General features: G+C 38.7%; 1 protein-coding gene across 1 annotated transcript; it reads right to left on the reverse strand.

The window, feature by feature from the left end:
- Positions 1–466: 466 nt before the first annotated feature.
- Positions 467–25,186, reverse strand: MARCHF7 (membrane associated ring-CH-type finger 7). The gene is given in 10 exon segments (XM_085584799.1): positions 467–1,260; positions 1,262–1,371; positions 5,009–5,122; positions 6,501–6,610; positions 7,790–7,959; positions 8,223–9,336; positions 10,975–11,142; positions 12,746–12,917; positions 15,708–15,866; positions 19,912–25,186. Coding segments are annotated over 10 exon segments (2,343 nt in total). The 5' UTR covers positions 20,086–25,186; the 3' UTR covers positions 467–1,208.
- Between the last annotated feature and the right edge of the window lie 334 nt (positions 25,187–25,520).

Consider the following 25,520-nt stretch of genomic DNA (forward strand, 5'->3'; position numbering starts at 1 on the left):
ATACAGAAATGCCATTTCCTTAGTGTTCCATTTTTTTTTCCAAGTCTTACAGATGACAGGCCAACTCATGTAATGCTAGCAAAGTCAACTCTACAAATCACAAGTTCATTTCAGCTGGTAATGCACATCCTTTCATCTGCACAAGTTAGTTTTACATACTGCGACAATAAACTAGACTCATGGCAATTCAACATACTGCACTCTTTGCAGATACATTGTTACTGTGGTTATCACAAAACTAACACATATCTGTAGGAAATGCAATTCCAACACATGTATAAGAATTTATTGTACCACCATTTATACAAAGCATTTCAATCCAAAATGGTTAGAACTATCTTATATATCTGGATAAGAATTTAGTAACATTAGTAAAGATATCCCACAGACTCCAGCTTTCTATGTTTTCATGTGTAAGTTCTGGTAGATATCCACATTTAAATGAAATGGACAATACCAGTAGAGATGCATACCTCTTTTGTCTTTATTTATAAAGAAGTGACAACACTAGAAAACACATTGATAACTGGTGCTTTGAACAGTGAAGGTGGGATCTAAAAAAAGTCTGATTAAACTAAACAACCAGAGGTCTTTGTCAAGTTGCATATCTGCCAGGAATGCTGAAATGCAAGAGTTTACACCTGCAATATTCCATAATGGAATAGCCACATGATATCAAATATAATCTCAGATTTCCAAACTGGTACATAAAAAAGCCATGACCAAGTATTAAAAGACCACTGCAAGTTCTTATTGCTTTTTGAGTTAAATAATAATCTTCAAATAAGCCTAAAGCCAAACAATCTCTACAGTACCTTGCTTATCCTCCTGTTCATTCATTAACAATGGAAGCAATCAGTTATATGATGCAGCAAAAGAGGCATTTAAGAACACCCAAACGAAACCTATTTAAGTACACGGGCATCCCCACCCTCCCCCTGAAACCCCTTATAACCACTTAGTGCCAGTACAGGAGCAAAACTCGGTAAGACAAAACCAGAACTTTGACTACAGTAAGAAGGAAACACAAAGGGAGACAGAGCTTCCTTAAATATTCAGACTCCAATGTCTTCCAAAACAAAGCACAACATCCTCATAATTTGAAAAGGGAGGTTGCTTTCTATGTATCTAATCCTCACACATGCTGAGTAGTTCTCAAGTCTACTGAGCTCCACTGTGCAGCAGTTGATTTTGAATTCAACAATGCTTCAAAAACTACAGTAATATTCAATGCGCGTTTTACTAAGGAGAGGAATAAAAAAATGCATATTGATGTTGTTCTTGCCACTTCAGCATTTCTGCAGCAATTCCATTTGTTTCTTGCAGTAAGAAAGTTCTTCCAGCATCAGTCTTCAGAGTCATCTTCAGAAGCTGTTGGGACAACACAGTAATCAGATACCTTGACAAAAATGTGCAAAATTAAAGCACTTTAGGATGAGTAGAGGAAATAAAGGTGATTTTATAATATCAAATAGCAGACTGCAATACCCACCCAAACCTTGAGTAATTACATAACTTAATTCTTAAATGCATTTAATGTCAGAAAAATACAGCATTTTCAAATCAAAACTCAACAGATCATACAATTTGCTGTGTCCTCCTACTCTCCTTCCTCAAAATAAGAGGAAGAAAACTTAATTATGCCAGAGATTCAACTTTTATGTAGTGCTTAGAGTGACTAATTCCAGCAGTAGTCAGAAGAGGATATACTCAATCCATGACAGCAGCACCCAATATAAGGGAAAGAAATTACTAAGTTAGCAACTTGGATACTAAAAATACCTAGAATGATCCAGCAGTCTAAAAATAGACTCTTACGTTTTATATATATAAATATATATGTATGTTGCTTAATGCAAACTGGGCCTGCTTGGAAGCGGCTCCTCTCTCTAGTCCTGTCCTTTCAGCATATGCAAGACGAACACAAAGCCCACATATGCACGGGATTTTGTCATTGCAAGGCGAGTTAAAAGACAAATGCACACTTGTCAACTATTGTAGAAAAGTCAGTATGCACATCTACATCAGGTTTGTAAAATGTTAGCTTCTCTGTAACAGGAATTTAGTGTGTCCTCTTAAGCAAGGTCTGCAGGCAAGGAAGTATCTATACTGGAATAACTTGTTCCATCCCTGAACACAGAAAGAAGAAAAGTCTAACTCCTTGCTTCTTCAGTTCTTAAAAATGTAACTGAAGTGCATCAATAATAAATCTAGAACTCAGTATTCCTCATCTGCAGGTTAAAAGCTGAATCAAATATAGATTGAATTAAGGAGTAAAATGACACTCCTTAATTTTTCCTCTAATAGAGAAAATGCACATAACTTAGGAATGAATAACTCAAGTCCACATTTGACCACTCTGAATGCAGAAATAATCACCTTGAACCAGAACTCCCTCTTTCACACACACACACACACTCCCTTTCTTTATGGTATTCCAAATGCATCCTGTGTACTGAAAACTCATATACAGTTGACAGACACGTACACACTAGGAAAAAAAGGGCAGACCAACTTCCCTTGCACTGCCTATTCAACACGCCCAGAAACAGATCCAGGGTGTATTTACAAGAAATGTAACATATCAGCATATAGTTTTGAATTTAAGCACACACCCACAAAAAAGACATTAGATGAAAATAGGCTAATGCTTTGCCAAAATTGGCAACTTTTAGAATTCATTAGAGGTCTGATCAAGGAACCCACACAACCAAAAAGTGTATGTGAATGGGAAAAACAAAGGTGAGAAGAGAGAAAGAAAAAGAAAGGGAAGAAAGCTGGCAATACAAGTGTCTAATTTAAATGCAGTAAAATTAAATTCTAAATGTTTCTTTCCTACTACTTTCTTTCCTACTTTCGCTTGTAAAAGGAAGCAACCTGAAGGTCATAATTTATCCTGTAATTATGAATTACCAGAACTACAATAACCAAACTGTAACTACTATGGAATTTTGTTAGTGACTGCAGATAATTCTTCTGTGGTCTTAAACAACTGTGTGCTCTTGGCAAGTTAATCATGGAGAATTAAAATCGGTTCCCCCTCAGAATAATTCTACTGATGATGGAAAAAGCACTGCTGAGTAAGGTTTTCAGTAATTATGTTCAGTATTATGAATCTTGGCAAGGAGGATTGTACTCGTTAACTTTTAGTTGACTAATGGGAGGGGAGGAAAAGAGGGGAAGCACCTACTTTCAATATCTTCCATATGTGCCTGAAGAGTTCTTGCAAGGTTAATAAACTAGAAACAAGGCAGAGAGAAAGTAGTTTAAAAGTTGCAAAGTTACCTGCAGACATTTGCAACAAGTTAGCAAATTTTTCTTCACTTTTTACATCCCAAAGGTTCATGACAGATATTGGTTAACTAACCCATTTGCCCAATTTACAAAAAACAATGCAAAATTTAACATAAATCCCCACACTCTAGACTTCAAATTGCTACTGCAGTTATTTCAGCTTTAAAATGTTTGTGGTAGCGACTTGTGACTATAAAACACATCAAGTTTGAAAGCAGCAAACATAAACAAGTGTCAGTTTAATGAAAACCATTCCTAGAAACTGTAATGCAGAAAAACAATCACAGTAAGGACTTGCATTAGTTAAATCCATTTTGTTTAATTCATGACTAATACAACAAAACAGAGCCCTCTGAATGTATGTGGTTTAGGAAAAATGCATAAACACAAGTTTTTGTTTACAGTTAAAAATCTTAAGAGCATGATTACTATTGGGCAATGGTGGCAGTCTGATGTAAGAAACACGCAGTATCAAAACCCAAAGCCAAAATTCCTACAATTAAAGTCTCAGCCAAGTGGTTTTCTTTTGTCACTGCCAATCTGTATCACTGCTTCAGTTAAAAGTCCAGACACTGAGACACAGCAGATAACAAGAGCTTCCACAGCTTATTCATATGCTTGATATAAAATACCAGCATTGGTGCTCTCACTGGTTTAAAATGCAGTGTCACACACTCAAGTATGTAATGCCTCCTCTGATGGGAAACCGGTAAAAACATCTGCAATACACTCAAGCTAAACAATCTGTGCTGGATGCTGGCTACAATTAGATCATGCATCTTTTATATCTCTACACTTGTAGCATAGAATACAAGCCCTACATTGGATCTGTACAGAGAAGAGGAGCACTGTTCTAATACATTAAGAGATTAGGCAGAGCAGTCTTGCCTCTTCCAAAGATCTACTACCTGCTACCAGCCAACCACTACCATATGCACTAGATAAGGTTAATACTGTCACTTCTTTGTACGTAAGAAAAAAATCCAAAAATAACCAGCTTTTCAGGAGCTCAGTTGACTAAGAGCACTGATTAATTATCTAGTATCAAATAACCATGAAGAATACTGGATTTATGAGTGAATCACTGTGCAGAAAGAACGCTGTATGCTGATCTCTTACTGGTTAAAGGTATATTAAACACGTTCCTAAGCCAGGCATTGCAAGTGACGAGAATGCAGTCAAATGCAACAAATAAGAGTTTGGACTAATGCTAGAGAAACCATACGACAGCTATAGGCTGCTGCAGAATGTTAATATTCAAGTACACTTTTAGGTGTAGTCTGGCAGACGAGCACTAGTCTAGTGCACTAGACAAGCACAAGTGCCAGGCCTTTGCAATAGGAGACTTGCATAATGAGAAAAATTAAACAAATCAGGTAGTACAACATTCTTAACTACACACCTGGCAGAGAGGTTAACCTCCCGTTTTGCTTAAATTCACAATAATCATGACAACACGTATGCTATCTGTATGCTAACTAATAAATTACCAACAACCTTGACAGAAAGTATTCTGTAGCAGAGTACCTGCAATTATTCCAATTTATTAGTTTCCAATCAAACACGGTGCACTGACAAGCACAGCCCATTTTAAACCTAAATTTGTTTAAAAAGTTTGTTTCTTGGCTATCTAGTCCTAGGTCACTCAAGGTAACAATCTGTTTGCAAGTTCTCTGTATGAGCAATTCCTGCCAGAAAATCACTGCATACTTACTCTGACACGTGTGCTGGCCTCAATTGCAGTTCCTAACATATCAGAAAAGCGCTGCTCGCATAAGTGTAACAACACTACAAGGTAGAGACCAGAGCTGATAAATTCATAGTCTGCCTTAAAGGAGATCAAAAGAAACATTCAGAATGTCAGTAATACATCTGCATATATGTTTCAAGTAGAACAACAATTAGATTTTAATGAAACCGTTACAGATTTATCTCTAATTGTTCCGAAAGAATTAGGAAAATGTAATACTAAAAAATTTAAGCTGCTGAAAAGCTAGTTATGCTTCTGGTCCTTCCCATCCACCCCAAATCTAACATATTATCCTTGAAAATAAATAGTTCTACAAATAAAATCTCAGTCAGCATGATTAGTTCAGAGGAAAGAATGTGCAAATCAGAGTATTATATCACTTGAGGAAATAAAACCAGTATTGCTGGTTTCTTCTCTGTGGTCCCAAGGCTTTACAGAAAGCCATAATAAAGGAATCTATTTTAAGAATGTTATGATGTTACAAATATTTAAGGAATTCCTTTACCTGCTAAGGTAAGAGAAAAGTTTTTAAAATGCTTCTGCTGAACAGATAATTTAGTAAATTCTTTACAAAAAAAATTCCAAGTTCTTATTTCTAGTAAAGTGCAATGACAGCAACTAATAAGCACTAGCACTAAAACAAGATAATTAGCACTCTTGAAAAATACCTTTCAGAGACTCCCCAAATAAACAGGAATTAAGAGTACTAGGGTAAGAACTTACTTTAAATAATAAAAATATTAGAGGCCAATGTTTTGCCCCAAAATTGATGTCACTTGGTATTTTCTTTAAACATTTGAGGTAGGCTAATAGCATTAGTCTTTGTATATTGTCAGATTACAACTGAGAGAATAGGAAAAAACCCTCCAAATAAAGTTGATTAAAAACACCAGCTTTGTCTTATTTACTCTTTTTTAAATACTACGCAATCCAGTAGTTCTCAGACATTCGATTTTAAATAACAAGTCTAATACCAATGGGCCTTTGATTATTGTTTAAGTTAGTGAATTATTTGAAGGAGCAGTTAGAAACTGCTGGAACAGAGGTTAGTTTCTACCACTCTAATGAAACAAAAGAAGTTTGTAATTTTATGTTTAAAACAACTGCTAAACTGTGTCCAAAACCAGCTAAAAGTGACAACAACACCTGACTTAATGTGAAATTCAATCTAATCATGCTAGACTTCACACTGCACCTATGTGGCAGAGACACTGGATTACAAAGCTAGATGACAGATACGCAACTATGGAAAGAGATATATTACACTTACTGAAAGCTCAGCTGTAGGAAGCGTAGCAGGAAGGTACTGGTAGTTGGAATATTGAGAAGAAAAGTCTGTTCCACATTAACATTACTTAATATGCATAACAGTCCGTCTGAGATGCATTTGGCTTCTCTAAAAACTGTCCTCCCAGCACTACATCAACACTTACCAAATAAGGTAAAATATACTAACTTGTTCATTTGCATGTGCCCTATAGAGTTCATGAATGTCAAAGTCTTCCAGATTAAGATGCAACTTCTCCTTGCACAATTCACAAGTTGTCACTGCTTCCAAAGAAGAACCTGGTGGGGTGGCAGGCAAGGGGAAAACTCAGTGTCAAATTTCAACAATCCGTAACATATGACACACTCACATAAACATTAAAAACTCTGTAATTTTTGGTTTTATTTTGCAGATCAAGGTTAGAAGAAAAGCAAGCCTCTAATAGGAATGTAGTGACATCTGCTACTGTCAGAATTTAAACACTGTAGAATGTTTATTCTCTATCCAGCTGCACCTCTTTTGCCTCCCATTCACTCTGGGCATTAATATGCCTCTTCCTGCAAGTCTGGTATAAAACAGCTTCTTGGGCTTTCCGAATTTTACCATGTAATCCAAATACACACAGAAGTAAAAATAAATATACTAGAACATTGTTAAGTAACATTTTGTCTTAAGTACCAGTTTTAAAACAGACAGCAAGTTGATAGTGTATGTAAGTCTTCATATATAGCTAAATAATTCAAAGTAATTTTCTTCTACAGGCTGAGGCTTCTAAAACATCCTCTGGTGCTGAGTAAAAAAGTCAGATATTAGCACCATCCTTTAGTATAAAGTATTTCATGTCTTCTATCAAGCCACCTACTTTTAAGAATACTGCAGATAACAGATACTAACCGGTCAATCAATCTGTTACAGAAATATTTCTACAACATGCAATATCTGAAGCATTTCTTAAAATTCTTAAAGAATTATATATGCACTTTGAAGTAATTTTTGAACAAGCATTTTTAAAGTGCCTTGCACAGGAGTTAGTATCTTTAAGAAAAAAAAATAACATACTTTGGTTACAATTCAAAATAATTTCTGGATTTTCAAATTCCTATCACTGCTAACAGTTAGCTCAGCTATAGAAGTCTTGGAAAAAAGCACAATCATTTCCATAAGGAAGGGTGGGGGAACAAATGCTACCCAAAGTAGTATCACTGAAGTGGCAGAATAATTCTAAAGCTACACTTTTTCAATGTTATCTTTCATCTAACATCTTAGTAGATGACCCCAAAAAATGTAGTTCTCTAAAGAAATACAGTTCTTCGAACTACTCACATGAGAGGCTGCACAGAACACAAAAAGCCTGGAAGTGTCACACTACTGTTTGTCCCCACTGCTTGCTTTTCAACTAAATACTTCAGTAACTGCAACTCTTCTGATAAGCCTCCATGTATAACTAGAAGTCTACCTTGGTCTAGAGTTTGCTTTACCTGAATTTATCTTTGACTGCAGCCATTTTTTCATGCACTCCTGGTGAACATACTGCAGACTTCCAGTGCATTTGCATGGCTCTATTAAAAGGTTGTCAGAACTTGCAGAGGACATCTGACAGATTCTGCATAAGTCACCCTCTTCATCTTCAGAATCTTCTAAAAGCAGGCTGAATAGGATGGAATACCAACAAATGCTGTGATATTTCATGTAGGACTTTTTAAAATGAGAATTCCACTTATCAAACTGTTCTCAAACGGGTGAGAATAAAAAAAAGTTTCTTTAAAGACAAAAGTGAGAATATAAGTGGACAGGGGACTGAGCTGACACCTCCTCTAAAGGAAAGTTTTCTTTTAAAATCACAACTGCAGAAAGCCCTCTCAGGTTAAAACAGGTACATTTTACTGTTGCAAAAAGAACATACTAACTTACCTTTCTTTAATTTTCTGGAGTCTTTCCGGATCTCTTGAAGGTGGTATTTTAGACTTGCCACTTTCTTGTCCATCAGACTGATTCCAGCCAGAGGGAATAATATCTACAGTTATCATAAGATTGTCAGACAGACTGCTTCCTAATGTTGGAGGCACTGCAAAGCGAAAGAGAGAAGCAGGCAGAATTCCCGAACTTCTTCCACTGGGGGCTGAATCTGGTGGGGAGGCAGTAGCTGTAGAAATAACAGACACTGCAGGCATTGGTCTGCTAACAGAAGCCCGAGGAGGGTTATCTGATGCTTCAAGAGAGGTCTCCTCACCTGACTCTCTCCTTCTGAAGAAATGTTGTGATCTAGCAGTTGTATCAGGGGTAGAGATCCTTGCAGATTCATCTCTTCCTTCTCTTCTTCTTCTGGTAAAGAGAGGTGTACATCTGTTCCTCAAAGAGGATGACAACCAGGATCCCGTGCTTCTACTTTCATTGTCTGGTCTGTAACTTTCCCCATCAGAATCAGAGTTGCGATTCTGTGAAACTCCTGATAAACCCCATCTTCGTCCAAGAAAACTGAACCCCTGAGAAGCTTCAGATGACTGAAGTCCTGTAACTTCTGGAGTTGCAGCTCCATTACTACTTGACAGAGCAGTAGCTTGAATTCCTGGGACCACTGTTGACTCTTCAGAGCCTAATGACCTTGCATGCAATGGGTCTTGGCTAGACCTTCGAGAGAAAAATGTAGATGACATACTAGATGCTAAACGAGACAGCAGCTGTCTGGTTGTGCGCCTCCCTTCACTGTCAGCTGCAGACTCATTCAATGACCTCTGAGAAGATAAAATCCTTTCAGAACCACTTGAGGAAGGGATTTCATCTCTAGCAGCAGTAAGAGAAAATGCTGGCTGCACACTCCTCTGGGGAGATTCCAATTCATTTCTCCTTTGTCTTGAAGAATAGCTGGATCTTGAAGAGCTCATGTTAGAGTCTCTGTTGAAAAAAGATGGCTGATGATCAGAAGGCAACTGGTGGTTCATGGTTGCATTCAGCCTCAAAGTGCTTAATGAGTTCTCTTTTGGTCTTGCTCCCTCTGCATATGAAGAGGCAGGCCTGTCTTGAATATCTGTTGCAGAAAAGCAGAGGAAAATGACAAGATGTGCTCAAACATATCAGGAAACATTCAAGGTCAGGTTCAACAGGGCTCTAGGCAACCTATCGTAGATGAAGATGTCCCTGCTCACGGCAACCTATCGTAGATGAAGATGTCCCTGCTCACTGCAGGGCGACTGGACTAGGGGATTTTAAAGGTCCCTTCCAACCCAAACCATTCTATCATTCTTACAAGCACATCCTCTGTAAGTGCTGTCTGAGCATCTCAACACTGAGAATTCCACTGCAGATGAACCGTAGTTCACATGAAGCAGCTGAGGTGGCTAGTCTCCTTCCTCAAATGGCTGTACTGGGTGGTTGTGGGTGGGAAAAAGGGGACAGAGGAACAAGCATGGATAGATGAAGGTAGGAAACAGAAGCTCTCTATGTAGTCTCAATTTTAAAACTTTCATCTTTGCAGTTTTGGTGACTTTCCTTTAATAGGTTCTGCATTGCAATTACAATTTACCACTGAAGATGAGCTTTATTTACCTGGCAGATTCCAGCTAATGAAACATCTGCACAGATGCCAATCATCTACCATATGTTTTTGATTACACATCAGGGAACACAGTTGGGAGTTATTTTTATAGCACTTAATAGCAGCACTACTGTTAGAAATGCAGCACAGACAGTACAAAGCAAGGCTAATCACTAATACACTTCTCCCATTAGACTCTAGCAGGTAGAGTAGTTGAACTGTCCACTTACTAAACAGTGCTAGGAGTATGATGACATTAAAATATACTCTTCTGTCAAGGCAAGACAATGGGACGAATTCTGAAAGTAATTTTTATCTTTTCTGCTTATCTTCTATACTTAGAAACGTGGCATTTTCTTTAACTTCTGCATGACAAAATACAGCTAATGCATCTGCAAAAGGCTGCAGATAAGACTAATGGTGAGCTTCCCCTGACACAGCTCTAGAAGGTCCACAGCACTCTGAACAGAAAGTGAAAATTACAGTGCTGAAGTCCTTACTAGTCCTAGAAGTTGCTATGAGACAAACCTCTGACCTCATGGAAAGTGTGGTTTTTTTCATTGTTATTTTCAGTAGGCTAGCAGTTTTCCCTAATAACCACTTGAGAACCCAAATAAAAAAAGATAATATGCACCTTTAAGAAAAAACTTCCTTGGGTCAAATCAACATTATTTCTCAACCCATACCTAAATACAAAGAGATTTTATGACAAACAAGAAAAGAGCTTTACTGAGTAATCACAGAGTTACAGTGGCGACCACCAACACCACAATGCGTCTACAAGCTAGACCATTCATATATCCTTTGATGGTTTGGTCAACGCATGAAGAGTGGCCAATAAACTTTATTTAAAAGGATACTTTAAAATCTATTTTGTATTCATGTTTTGAATGAAGTATTAAAAGAACATGCCCAGTGAAGTTTTGGATGCTCCATCCCTGGAAGTGTTCAAGACCACGTCAGACAGGGCTTGAAACAACCTGGGATAGTGGAAAGTGTCCCTGCTCATGGCAGGAGGTAGAACAAAAGGTGCCTTCCAAACCAAATCATTCTGTCATCCTATGAACACATTAAGAAACTAAAAGCAATACAAACTGTAGGCTTATGAGTTTTCAGTTACACAAAACATACATGCTGAAGGTGAAAAATCACTGTTCCCGTAGCTGGGATCCACCAGGTTATTAACAGACAGATCTGTTCTTCTTTCTAACTGTGTTCGCTCTCTCACCAGATCAGTTCCAAGGGAGCCAAGCATTACTGATGAAGATCTAGGAATCCTACTGTATCTCCATGAGGAATCTAGAAAGAAAAAGTAAATAAATCCCATTTTTGTAATCATCTAAAAATCCGTTAAAACTGGCACTTATGCAGACATTTTCGTTATTCATATCAAGGGTAAGTTTAACACTACCACTTGGACCACTATACATTTAACATTTCCACGGACCAAGGACCCAGGTGCCAACATAAAGCTAAGTGCACTCTGCTGATGCAGGCACTTCATCTTGCAGAAAGCTGGCTCAGAAGGCTACGTAGAACAAAAAGTAGTAATACTTTTGTGAAAAGTCAGACCCATTAACACTCTTACAGGACAGAAGAGAAGTAGCATCTTGCCTCCTAATGGCAGCTAGTTTTTAAAAAGGTTTCACATTATAGCAAAACAGCAGCCTGAGACTTAGCAAATGCTGCCACTCTACTTGACACTACTTAGAAGAAATTTCATTTCTCATAAAAACAGCTGATGAAGCTTAAATGCAGTTTGGACACAGCTTTAAGAACAATGACTAGCACTATCCTCGTTCATATTACAGAGCAAAACACTTCAGCATGAAAATGGATCTTGTTTTTTGTTGACCACTCCAACAACTGCATAGCAAGCTGCATATACATCAGCTGGGGAAAAAACTCTAGTTCCTAAAGAGTCTTCTTCAATGGCTCTGAAAAATTCACCTGATATCACTTCATTGCTAACATAGAAAAACAAATTTAAGCACTCGTTGATCGGCAGTGTGACAACCAACCAAGGCAGAAATGGAAAGAGAAACACTCCTACACCATAATGTGAAATGTTAACAGTTGTCAATTTATTGAAGTAAGAAAGTATGAATAATACTGAGGTTTGAGCAATAATTAATTTTTATTTGGATGTCTATGCAATTCCATAAGGGGTTATTAAAAAACCTATTAATCCATACTCACAAGGGTAATCTGAATTAATTTAACAACCTGTATCAAAATGGTTTAGAAATATTTTCAGTGTAAGCTGTTGACTGTTACTTCCTGAGCTTTAGACTTCTGCTGGCAAGTTTCACAAACTTACCCACAGCTTCAATGAAAATCTCAGGTTTTCCTGAATGAGCTCTTAGTGTAGAATGTTTCTTTAGCCAGGACCTGAAGAATGAGTTCAGGCCCTGCTAAAAAAGGAACTCTTTCTTCCCTGAGCCCTTACAATAGTGCTTTAACCAGCCATGACACTGTGCTTGAACATATTGCTAAGTATGGTAAAGATTTCCTTTCTGCTGTCCCTGGCACACATTGATGTATCAACACCATTTGACTCATTAAACAAGAACAGCTGCACTCATTCTTTTTTTGAAATCTTAACCAATGAAGCTATGTTTGAGCCATGAAGTTCAGCTTAACCACAAACGGATTAAGTACAGCTAATAATTCTGAAATGACATGAGTACAACTGGACTTTCAAAAGACCATGTTAACAGCATACTTGGAACTTTGGATACTGCTATCACTGTGAACATACTCTTCAGATGGGCATAAATTTTTATTACTTAAGAAACACATAAGCATAATACTTGAAGCAAGTCTTTTAAAACTTGGTAAAACCTGATCTTACTACTCAGACAATTTTGATGTAACTCAGCTCAAGTAATCAACCTCTCACCTGAAAAGGCAGTCAAGCCATTACTTCTCACAGAAGAGGTAGATGTACAAGATAGTTTAGGTCTCTTTGAATCACTATCTTGCTGCTGGCTATGCAGTCTTGAATATGCTCCCTGAGTTCTCTCAGACTCACCATAACACCCAGATGTGAAATGAGAGGAAGAAGATGTAGACTGAAATAACATTAAAAAATAAATGACATAGTACATCAGATGCACTTATACGGCACAAAAGTGTACATAATGTAAAACTCACAAACATTGTAAGGAATAACTTTAAATACAAACGCTTTTCTTTAAAAAAAAAAATTATTTAAAAATAAAAATAAAGTAGGAATTACGCTTGTGCTCTTGACTAGTATTTCCAGGTTTACCCAATACAGTCCTACACACAAAAGTCAGTTTCTATAACGTTCAGCATTTTATTTCCTTTCCAGATAGATGTGGCTTACAACAAAAAACTGGCGCAAAAAGGTGGAAAAAAATTATACTCCTGGCCCATAAGATGCTATAAACACAATCAAATATAGCTCTACAGATCCCCAAGGGAACATATTTTGCTGTCCAGAAATGGCCAAAACTGAAGAGGCTACATTGTTTTATTTAACAGTTTAACTAATCCAACATATTTTTTATCAACCTAAAATACAATTAACTAAGGAGTGAGATTCAGGAAAATTGTTTGAAACAAGTATATTTTGATTACAATAAGCTCAAGTGCAACTGAAGGATTTCAGAGTAAAGAACAGGTACAATACAATTTTTGCAGTGTACAGCACTGAAATAAAATTAGCACTATAAGACTTAAAATATAAAGTTTGGAATAGCCTACAAAGCTGTTCATCTGGTTACTTACAGTTAAGGCATTAATTTTCTACTTTAAATACTTTGGGTTTATTTTTTTCATATAAAAAAGTTAAGCTCAATCAAAAAGCTGAATTGAAACATTTGTCTTCCTAGAAACTATCCACAACCAAGATCCTTTACAGATCAATCAAATTAGAGTACATTGTGTTTTATTTCTACTTAGTTATGGTTTTTACTAAGTTTAACACATGACTTCTTACTCTTTCAAACTAAGAAGTCTCTTAAATATTTCCCTCATCATAAAAAAACAGGGAAACAAACCAACATTCAGCAACCAAGTACAAAGCCATGTTACCTTCCCTTATTAATCTTCTATTTAACATATCACTTATTTTTTAATAATTCATTATTTGATATGTGGAATTTTCAGAGCGTCTTCTGTAAGGTTCACTTGCATTAGAGTTTACTTTAAGAGAATAAGTAACCTTAATGGGGGGAAAGAAGGGTCTTCACCTTGAAAACCGCAGCACTAATTTATCTAGATATGTAGACCACTTAGAAGCACTGATTCATTTGCATTTAAACTATAGGTAGACATCTGCCATGACCTCCCTTGAAGGCCAACACATGCACACTAGCTCCTCCCTCCTCACCCTCCAATAATATCTCAGTGTCTTCACCTTCAAGGTACCTAAGAAAACCAATACCTCTTTAATGATTCAAGCCCAAACATCTTGGCCTTTGAAAGTGAGTAGAATTTTTATTTCGTTATCGTCCTGCCAAACTTGTCCACAGTTTTCTGCTTTTCCTATCTTCATATTTCTATTGTGCTTCCAAGTGTTTTACTGTTGCTCTACAATAAGCATGCCACAAGCAAACTGCTTTACTATTGGAGTTACTGAGGCACATTCTAGTGAAACGTAAATTTTAAGGAATTTAGAGATTTTAGAGGAGCTAAGATTTTAGTTAGAGATAAACCTTACTAGAGTTAATTAAAATAAATGAGTAGGCCTTGATGAAGTTAAGAGTTAGTAGTTAACTAATAACTTGTCAGCACAATGTTTAGTTAGCCGGGTTTATAATGAAGAATATAGAAACTGACAAAGAGCTTTTAGGAACTAAGACAATTGTGGGCCTCCTCTGTTCTGAAACCAATTGAAGCCAAGGAATGGGAGTTCTACCAAGAGTTCATTTGTCATATTTGCATTGAAAAGGTAGAAAGGTCAGAACAAGGAAGACTTCATTTATTTCCTCATTTGGGACCCCTCCCCATGAAAGGGACCATCGACTCACTTCAAGGAACAAACTACACATGCTTTATAGCTTTTGAAATGATTAGCATATGAAGCGAAGAATGGGATGTACCAAAATTATGAATATGTATTTGTATTTTGGGTATTCAATACTTGTATGGATAAAAAGACTCTGTAATCACCTGGAAGCTGCGGTGTGTATTTGGGAGCTGTCCCACACACAATAAACACACACTTTCTAACTTTAAACTGTTAGAGAGTTTTTGTCTGTCACAGTTGGATATCGGTACTAGAACAATATCCATATTTTTTTAATAAATCACTAGAACCCAGATAAGACAAACTCTTAGGGCCTGAGTCTTGAATCTCAGGCAACCATTCTTTTGCTGATTTAAGCAGCATGTAAGTCAGAACAATCAGACTATGAACTATACCTCACAATTACATTTCTTAAAGCAAGTCTCCAAACTCATGAACTTTGTGTTAACTCACAAAGCTAGTACCATCCAAGAAACACGCCCCCCCAGGAAATACCTGAAGGAACAAGTAGAAGCAATATGAACTTTGCCATCCACAGGACTATAACATGTCTGAGATTCTAATCACCCCCTCTCTTTTTTTCTTTTTAAATGGACTTTTACAGAGCTACTCACTTTAAATGCATTTCTGAACTCAGTAAAACTAATACACCTCACTATTTTCATCCTCTGAATTTCTCAAACACTGCCATCTTCTAGCTTCTGCTCTATCTTGAGAATTAGTAAGATTTGCTTATCTAAAAACGTAAATCTGTAAGAGTTTAGAGAGAGAGCCCCTGCTGGCAGCATTTCAGATAGGGAAGACTAAAGTAAAACCCCGGGGTTTCAAAATTTTTTCCCAAGTATCACACAGTAACAATTCTCACCAATCTGCTTCTGCTTCCCAAAAATCTTCCAGAATGAGGGTGATCAAGTGTCCCTGAGTAGCGAGTTGGAGACGATGCTGTAAGTTTCCAAGGAGTTTCATGGGTGTCCCTTTCTCCAAATCTCCAGTCTCTACTGGAACTATTCAATAAACTGGATTCCTGAAGAACAACATGATTATCATATGCATCTTGTAACTCAAAAATAGCTCAGTATCTGATCTGAGTATTGAAAATACAGGGAAATGGAAGCAGTAACAGATCTGGGAACATTTAATAAGAAACCTTGAGGGACAGCCAAGAAATGAAACAAACTTAGAGAGAACCACTGGCAAAAGGAAAAGTTGTGTTATTTGGTTTTTTTAAGTACTTTATAGCAATTCCTTCATCTGTCCTATGTTTTGACGAGGGACAATAAAAAGTTAAAATGTAAGGCTTTTGAAACATTAGCCTGACCTGGATACTGCAGCAACAGGGCAGAATTAAGGGTCTAAGTTTCACATGTTATGCAAAAAAACCCGCAGGGGTAGAAAGGGTGGCTGTGACAACAGAAGCACCTCATTGGCCACGAAAACCAACTGAATTTCAATGAACAGATTATAAAAGAGGCTGCAATTTAATTTGCTCCATAGAATAATAATGGAGAATAGCAAAATTAATAGAAAAAAAACCCAGAAATTCAACCATTTTATTAACACTAAGCAGCATTTTTAAGTGATTATTTGTCCATTCTCTATGAACTATGAGTACTACAAACAAAGTAATTGCTGTTACCATTTCTTAAAAGCAACAACAAAGCATTCAAAGCCAAACCAAAACAATACAAAAATTCCAGCTTGTTTTCTTCCTTCATTTCAGCTTAAGACTATTTAAAATCCCTTGTCAGAACTTAACAATTAAAGCCCTACATAAGGTATTCTGGTTATGGTGTCTATTGTCAGTAGCTGAAAAATTTAATCAGAAAAACATTCAAAACAATTTTATAAACTACTCTTAACCCTATGCCTCCACTGAAAAAAAAAATAAAACTTAAAATTCATTTTTTCATAGTAAACATAAAATGTTTACTATGTTGTATTGTAAAGGATAGGGTTTTTTTTCTCATACCATGACACTAGTTTCATTTTTCTATTTTAAAGTTACCTGGAAACAACACTATATCCCCTACATCTGATTAGTATACAATTAACCTCTTTGTTATGCCTCCTCAGATAAGCAGGGGCTAGTACGCAGATCAATCTCAAAAGTGCATGGTGTACAAGAATTCCGTATGTGCATGAAAAGAAAAACCAACAAAATAAAACAACAAACCCGCCCAATAGAAACCTTTCTTATTTGTTAGCCCTAATCAAAACCAAATATAAATTTTACTCATCTGTCCCAATAGCTTTTGAGTTAACCTATAATCAAGTGCTCTCTCTATAGAAATTGTACAAAAATTCAAGTCCTCCTTATACCTAAAAAATTACTGATAGTCCACGTTTTTCTTCTAAGTAACTGAACTAGATCTTAAAATACTTTATGGTAGGTTTTTGAATGGATTAACAAAGTGAAAATGCCTGTCCTTTGTATTCCTATCTGACTGGACTTAAAAATTTCTTGCTCCAGTCTCTGTAATCTTAACCTGCAAGCAACAATGCAATTTGCCCCTACCAGCTCTGTAAATACCAAAGGTTAGTTAAGAGTCCCTACAGTTTTATCACTAAGCACCAGTCTTGTGTAATGATTTCTCAGAGTACCTTTGACAAACTGGGAGTGAAAAAAAGGGACACAACATAATTTTCTATACACATATTTTCCGTGCTGTTTTAACTCGCAATTTTTATGAGATCATTCCTCAGCTCAGAATCACTTTGCTCAACAGGAAATAGTCAAAAGAATACACAGTGCAGTGAACACACTGCAATTCATGTAATAAATGAAATAATGAAAGGTACACTGTGTCAAAATCTTTGAACAGCACCAGGTCAGCTGATGACTTCTGATCAATGGCTTTCAGTATGTGTACACTGTGTGGACTATGTTCATATAGCTCTACAAAAAGTAAGACTGTTAGATTTGTTTTTGCTGAGCAGTCAGACAGCAAAAAACACATAGAACTCCAAAAGGCAAAAATGACCAACAACTGCTTCCTCTTGTGCATTCAGCCTATATAATAACAAGTTCATGCATGCTGAAGATAACAAAAATGTAACACACATACATTTAATTGAGCTAAAAAAAATGTTCTATTACTTGTAAAACTGTTTCTCAAAAGGCATTATGTAATACAACGTCCCAGATAGCTTGCCAGCAGGGACCAAACTCCTAACCATTTTATTTTACATATGAACATTTACTCATAGAGTTAAGTTTCTGCAATTTCAAAGACCAAAATGGGCTTACATTTCTGAGCCCAAAACTGAGGTGAGAACTGCTGACAGGAGCAGAAAAAATGTACTAAGATAATTGAGCCAAAGTGCTATCTGTTGCTTCCAAGTGTCAAAAATAATTCCTAAAGTAGTTTTATCTCTGCTTCCCATAATACCCTCCTAAACTGCAAGTACCTGCACAGCGTGAATACCTCCTCCTGAGCACAGCTCCCCTTCCTCATAAAAGTAGCTTGGTTAGTGTAAAATGCTGCTTGTGAAACAGCAAAAGGCCTTTTTTCAGTCCCATGTAGTGCACACAAAGCCCAGCTGTACTAACACACTGACATGACAGACTAATGTGAGTCTCTGTTGGTTTTGCACAGCATGGATCTTGGTAGCTGCCAAAAACCTTGGGGACCAGAGAGGTGGCTTCTGTAATTAGCTGCTGGAAGCTTCCACCACATTTGGCAGAGCAAATTCCTCATGTGGCTCTGAAGATGGACGAGCTGCTGGTCAAGGCTGGGCCAATTAGAGATGGTGATAACACCTGTTGTGATAAGAGGTTTCAGAAGAAATCAAAACAAAAGTAGAGATGCAGTTTTAATTTCAGCCACAATAGAGTAGGAGGTGAGAAAACAACACAGTGACACCAAGGTCAGTGGAGAAGGAGGGGGAGGAGGTGCACCAGGCGCCAGAGTCAAGATTCCTCTGCAGACTTTGGTGAAGAACATGGTTGTCCCCCTGCAGTCCACGAGTCCACTGGGAAGGCAGAGATCCGCCCACAGCCCCTGGGGGAGGTGCTCACATTGGTGTTGGTGAATTCCTAGAGAAGGCTGTGATCCAGTGGGAGACCCGATGGAGAGAGAGGTCCCCAGCTCCCAGGCTGGAGCAGCCTGTCCTTGGAGGACTGCATCCTGTGGAAGAGTGACCCACAGTGCAGCAGTTTTGGGAGGACTGCTGCTCATGAGAGTGGACCCACACTGGAGAAGTTCACAGAGAACTGTCTCCCATGGGAGGGACCCCATGGCCTCAAAGGGGAAGGACTCCGGACCTGAGCCATGCGGAAAAAAACCTTGAGTAAGGAACTGACCAAAACCCTCATGCCCTCTCTCCATGCGCCGTCAGTGGGAAGGAGAGAGGGGCTGGGAGAAGGAAAGGTGTTTTTCAGGGCTTATTTTAGTTCTCATTATCCTCCTCTGATTTTGTTAGTAATAAATTCACTTCATATCTTTAAGTCAAGCCTGTTTTGCTTTGCTCTTGGAGTGTTTTCTCATAGCCCTTAACTCATGAACCCTTCATTAAGTTCTTCCCTCCTCTGCCTAGCTGCAGCAGGGGAGGGTGAGTGAGCAATTGTTGTGGGTGCCTGGGATTTGGCAGGTGCCGAACCATGACAGACTCTAAAGCTTGTCTTCTTACCTTTTCAAAATATAAACACAGGAGGTGTTGCAGAATGGTATAACCTTGTTAACTGACAAGTTAACAAGTGTTGACTAACACAGTCCTGTACTTTTTGCATCACCCTATACACATCAAAGTTCAAACAAAATCTCACCTCTCCCTCAACAAAAAACTCCATTTACCCAGGTTCAAAGATGGCAGTGGCTCATAAGAAAATGAATCCATATTATCAGAATGCCTTCTCATTCACTAAACTGCTGATTTCTAAAGGTGCAGCTACAAACAAAAGCAGGTAAAACCAGAAAATCTAGAACTACCAGTTCACCAATTACTGTCACTGGCCTGGTTAGTAAACTCTTGTCTTTTAGAAATTTTTTCTTAAGTTTTGGGGTTTTATTTAGTTAAAAAAGACACTTATAAATTATTTATACTTTATAAAAAGGGAAAAAATACATTACCTGGTATCCAGATTCTAATCTCCATGAAGATTCTCTTGTACTATATGCACCAGATAAACTGTTTCCAGTTCTAGATCCTACAGGAGAGCTGGAAGCCTGAACAGATATCCTGCGAGGAATTCTTGAGGGTTTTGACTCCATTCTTTGTATCCTGTACAAAGACATACCGATCATTTTTTTCTCGTGGAAGCAGGGAACTCATGCAAAATAGGCACAGGTCATTCTGGGTGCAACGTAAATATGACTCACACATACAAATATTTACCCAGTGCTTTGGTCTGACTGCATCAGCAAAATGGGGAAACAAATTCTTATCCTAGTTTTTGTAACCTCTTGTTTACATCTCCTCCCATCCCTCATTAGAAAACCAGTCCCTTTAATTATTTTGTTACAATATGTTCTTGCAATTGTAAGTGTAAGAAGTACTCCATTAAGAATTACACAGTACTCATATTAACACAAGTCAGGAACAGATTACTCAAATTTCTCAAATTCATATATTATGTTTTTGCTAATTAACTGCATCTCAACACTTGCAGAAATTATATTCAGACTTATTCCTCAGGGTTGAAATTGTGAAACTTCACCCTCCTCTGAAAAAACACATCTGCAGTCTATCTGCCTTCAACTTCTCCAAAGATAACACCCATGGAAGCTAACATATGCAAAGGAGCACAAGCTATCTCACAAGTGTATTAATAAATTTACTTCTCTCTTGCTGAGTCTTTATCTGCCTTTTGTTATTTCTAGGCATTTCAAAAGCAATGCTGGTGCCTTTTCCACATGAGATGTGCTTCCTATAGTTATCCCTGCCCTTGAAATGGTATCTGACTTAATGTTTACCTAAAACTCCAGACAGCTAGATTCTTCCTCCTCAGGACAGTACAAACAGAAGCAGACCACACATGTTAGCTCTTAAAAAAATTTAAGGAAATTGCAGTATCCTCAATGATGTGGTACATGAAGAGTAGCATGACATGCAATAGCTCAAACATATGGCAGAGGATCCCACTGATAAAGGGTGATTTGCCAAAGTGGTACAGTCTATTTAACAACTTCTAACTCTGCTTTACAGCAGCAGCCAAAACACAAAGCAGCCAAAATGCTTTATCTTGCAAGTAGGACTCTGAAGTATACCAAGTTTAAGTGACTGTTTACCTTTGTGCACAAAAGAGCTACAGGCTTGTATTACAGAGCACACCTGCTTCAAGACCACACTTCCATAGTAACCTGTTCGTGTTTGTCAAAGTCATCACCAGGTACACAAGATGCGGTTAAGAATCTGAAATCCTCACTTGCCCAACTTCGCATTAATATACTGAAGTAATTAATTAATTTCATTTCCCAGATCACATTTAAGACCTTTGGTAAATATTCAGCAATTTATGCAATTCTCAGGTTGTAAGCACATCTGTATCAACAAGAATGTTCTAAGCAGAAGTCCAGAGTTCAAAAAAAACCAGTTAATTGTGGAAGTTTAAAAGAAATTGATTACAAGCCTAATTATCTAAACTACACTGCTTCAAGTGCATCATTAGATCGATAAAACATAACAATAATATTTATTCTCAAACTGTAATGATAGTTAATTTAACCTTCAAAGTAATTTGCCATCATGTGCTCTACAAGTTTAGTACTTGTATGAAGCTGCAATTAGTGCAAAAAAGTAACTATCAAAGTCGCAAACTGTGAAGCTAAAATAATATCACAATATATAGACTAGAGTGTAGGCTGGACAGAACAGCCATACATCTTGATGAGATCTGATACACAAAGCACTGTCTGTCTATGTTTTACCCTGATATAAAATGTTCCTATTAGTAGGAATTAATGTCCACATGAGTCATTGGAGGAGACAGAAGTGTAAGACAACTTAAAAGACTGAATTATAAATCATCTAATACTAATATAATTGCTTATGCACCATCCACAGAACAGAATAAGAGCATTCACACAGAACAGGATGGGGTGGAAGACTGGACACCACAGCCAATATCCTGCAGAAGATGAAATGGAGTCCAAAATTAGCAAATTCCTTCTACAGATACACATAAATAGGAACAAAACTAATTTTCTCCTTCAGTGGTGGCCCCAAGAGGACAGACAATGTTACCCATCAGCCTAATCTTGTAAATTAGCACAGGTTGTGATTTCAATCAAAGTATGTCAGGATAATAGTATCTATAGAATATTTTCTTTCTACAAATAAAAAATCTTGCAGAAACTATAACCAAAAAAAGGTGTTTAAACCAAGTTAAGGCAGCACAATAGGAAAAGCAAAATTTTGTGTGTCAGTTTATGCACACACACTACAATTCATTTCCTGCATACAACTTTACATTTTTTTCTGCAGTCTTTGCTTCAGCCAGCAAATAAGAAGCATCTGCTATAAAGATCAGTCACGTGAGAATAGGCATTTTACATCTACCATGTCTGATGCAGAACTGAAAAGATGCTAAATAAAAGGCCTTATGATCTAGGCAAAGAAATTCTGATCAAGGAAATTGGATTTTACATTTACCTTTCAATACAGATTTGGTGACATAAAGCATGTTGTTAAGATGAATAATTTTCAAAAATCTGCTGCCTGAGAGCTCTTCAATTTCTGGGCATCCATTATAAAATTTATTTTCAATCCAACTAGCAGAAATCATAGAATAGTTTCAACTGGAAAGGATATCTCAAGGCCATCTAGTCCAACAGCCCTGCAATAAGCGATCAGAGTCCCATTCCACCTGACCTTGCATGTTTCCAGGAACAGAGCATCCACCACCTCTCTGGGCAATCTGTGCCCACCATAAAAAATGCCTTTCTTAAATTTACTCCTTGTCCTATCACAATAAGCTCTACTAAATGTCTGTACCCATCTTTCTTACAGACCCTTTTTAAGTACTGAAAGGCTGTAATGCGGTTTAGCCGGAGGCTTCTCTTCTCCAGGTGAAACAGCCCAAATTATTTCAGCCTTTCCTCATAGTCTTACCCAGATGGACAGAGATGCAGCTGTGGTCAGTCAATGGAGCCATGATGTCCATTTACTAGATAGACAAAACTAGACCTAGGCATTTCACCTCTGGTGACCAACACTAGTAAGATGTCTTTTGGGTTTTGGAGTTTTTCCCCCAGAGTTCTCTGAATGCCATTTTAAGTACTGTACCTTGAAAGCCTGAGCTGCAACATAGGTAGTTTGAATACAAACAAAATACATACATGGCTTATGCTGATCGTAGTAATACAATGAAATGGTTATAAATAAGGTGAGCAGACTAAGCTATCACAGAGCACAGGACAGAGCAATACAATGGTCTCATGCTAAAAGAACATTATTAAAGCCACAACAATACTTCTCTGCAAGGGGAATATTGTGCTTGTATACAATATTTCAGAATGAGAACGGTTCCCTTTTACAGTATCATCATCTTAAGGGTTTTTCTGAAGAAAAACACTCAAAACCTCAAACATTTTGCTTACACACACAGGAATTCAACAAACCCCAAGTGTTAATTAACATGCTGTGGGGCGAGTTCTGTAATGACAAAGCAGACACCTCAATTTACATAGAAGCTAGTAAGACCAAAAAATACTTAAATTTCTTCTCTGAAGAAATAATAACAATAATCATAGAACCAGAAATTGGGTTCTTAGTCTGAACTGATTAAAAAAACCTGTTGTTGCCAAAAAGTAAAGGAACGCCTTACTCAAAAATTACACTTGACGTGCCCTTCATTGAGAACCCTCCACATATTAACCGGTGAAAACACACTTCTGGCTTCTCCATTATTTTAACACTACTCACGCTCAGACCCAACAATAGAAAAATGAGAACATGTACATGTACAGCAGGATGAGCAGCACTCTTTATCAAAGAACACGTTTCATCAGCTTACGCCATGTTACACTACTCAGCCTCATTTAAAAAAACTGAAACAATTCTAGAGACTCCTGAAATAAGGGACATACATAATACCTCTTGCGACTTAGTCAGAAATCAAGTTCGGAAATAAAACTTTTAAGTCATACCTGAGAAACAGGAGGTGGAGCAGCACAACCTATTTTGGGCACACAGATCAAATGTCCTGCCTTTTTTGATCTGTCATTCCTCTAACAGCATTGTAAAAGAGGAACTAGACCTAACACAGTCATGGATAGAGATAACGAAGTGCTAAAAGATCCAAGAGGCATTTGAGGGAAGCAATGCAATCGCAAAAGGCAAAAACAGTAACTATCCTTAACCATCCATTTTTACACCCCTTCCCAAAAAGGGATTCGTAAAACACAGACAGCAAATATTTCTCTTCTGCCTTGACCCTCTCTATCGATAAAAGAGGAGCAATTTCACGTAATCATGCCTACGAGTAAGTAAAGCGTTTTCCAGCTTCCATGATTACTACCAGTTTTAAGCAACCTTGTACCCTCCATCAGAGGGAAGCATAAGCTTCACCGACTGCTCCTAAATTCATTCTTCTAGGTTAGAACTATGCACTGACACTTCTACCTAAGTCTCAAGCTCCCATGTCTACATGTTTTTTTGCAATTTAACATAAAATTATCCCCAATATTTTTTCCCGAGCAAACTATGCTTACGCGTCTTCCTCGGGGCTTACTCACAATCACGTTTTTATGACAAACAAGACGGCGCTCACTAGTCTTTCTCTCAGACTGTGCGATTCTTCGTTACGGCTATTTTCTCAAGCTTCAATATAGTGAAATTGACAACTCAGGAGCAATAATATTTACAATGTCGATGGATGGCTGCCCACGCTGCCGCGGCTGGTGTCCTAAGGCTGGGCTACTCCCGCAGGCAGCAGGTGCTGCGCAGAGCTGCCAAGGGCACCTCACTTCCCCCGCTGGGCCCCGGGCAGCGGCTCGCACGGCTCGGGCCCGGCCGTGGCCCGCGGCCGCACCCGATCCCGCTACCCAGGCAGCATTCGGCCCCAAGCGCTGGGCGGAGGCCGCGAGGAGGACGGAGAGGAAGAGGAGGCACCGGGTGTCACACGGCCTGGCTACGGGAGCGGGCGCGGGGCGAGAGGCCGTTGGTAGCGATGGCGGAGAGAAGGGCGGTTGGGCCGGTTCCAGCACGGCACGAAAAGGTTCCACCGGGGCGAGCAGGCCGCGCAGCGGGCGCAGCCCAGGCGCAGCCCGGGCGCAGCCCGGGCGCAGCCCGGGCGCAGCGGCCGCCGCGGGCAGCCCTCACTCACCGTCACGGCCGGGCCGGGCTGGGCCGGGCCGGGCCAGGCCTGGCTGCGCGCTCGCGCCGCTCCCGCAACACAATGGCGGCGGCGCGAGACCGCCCGGCTGCCAGGCGCGGCCACTCCCAGCTCTCGCGAGAACTGTGGCCACGCGTTCTAGCCTCGCGGCGGGGCGCGGCGGGGGCGGAGCCCTGAGGGCGCTGCGGGCGCTGCGGGCCGGCGGGGTGCGGTGGGTGGGCATCGCGGGCGGCGGCTGCAAAACCCCGCTGGGAGCGGCAGCGTTCCCTTTAATGCGCCCAGCATCATCCCCACGGACACCCGAATCGTCTTCCGCGTTCAGCCTGAAAACTGCAGCATCTGAAACAACTCCCTTTTCCCTTTGCAATAGCATTTATGTTTAAAAAGAACAATCTAAATATTTTA

This window comes from Lonchura striata, chromosome 7 (assembly GCF_050655825.1).
Source record: "Lonchura striata isolate lonStrDom1 chromosome 7, ASM5065582v1, whole genome shotgun sequence".
Classification (NCBI taxonomy): domain Eukaryota; kingdom Metazoa; phylum Chordata; class Aves; order Passeriformes; family Estrildidae; genus Lonchura; species Lonchura striata.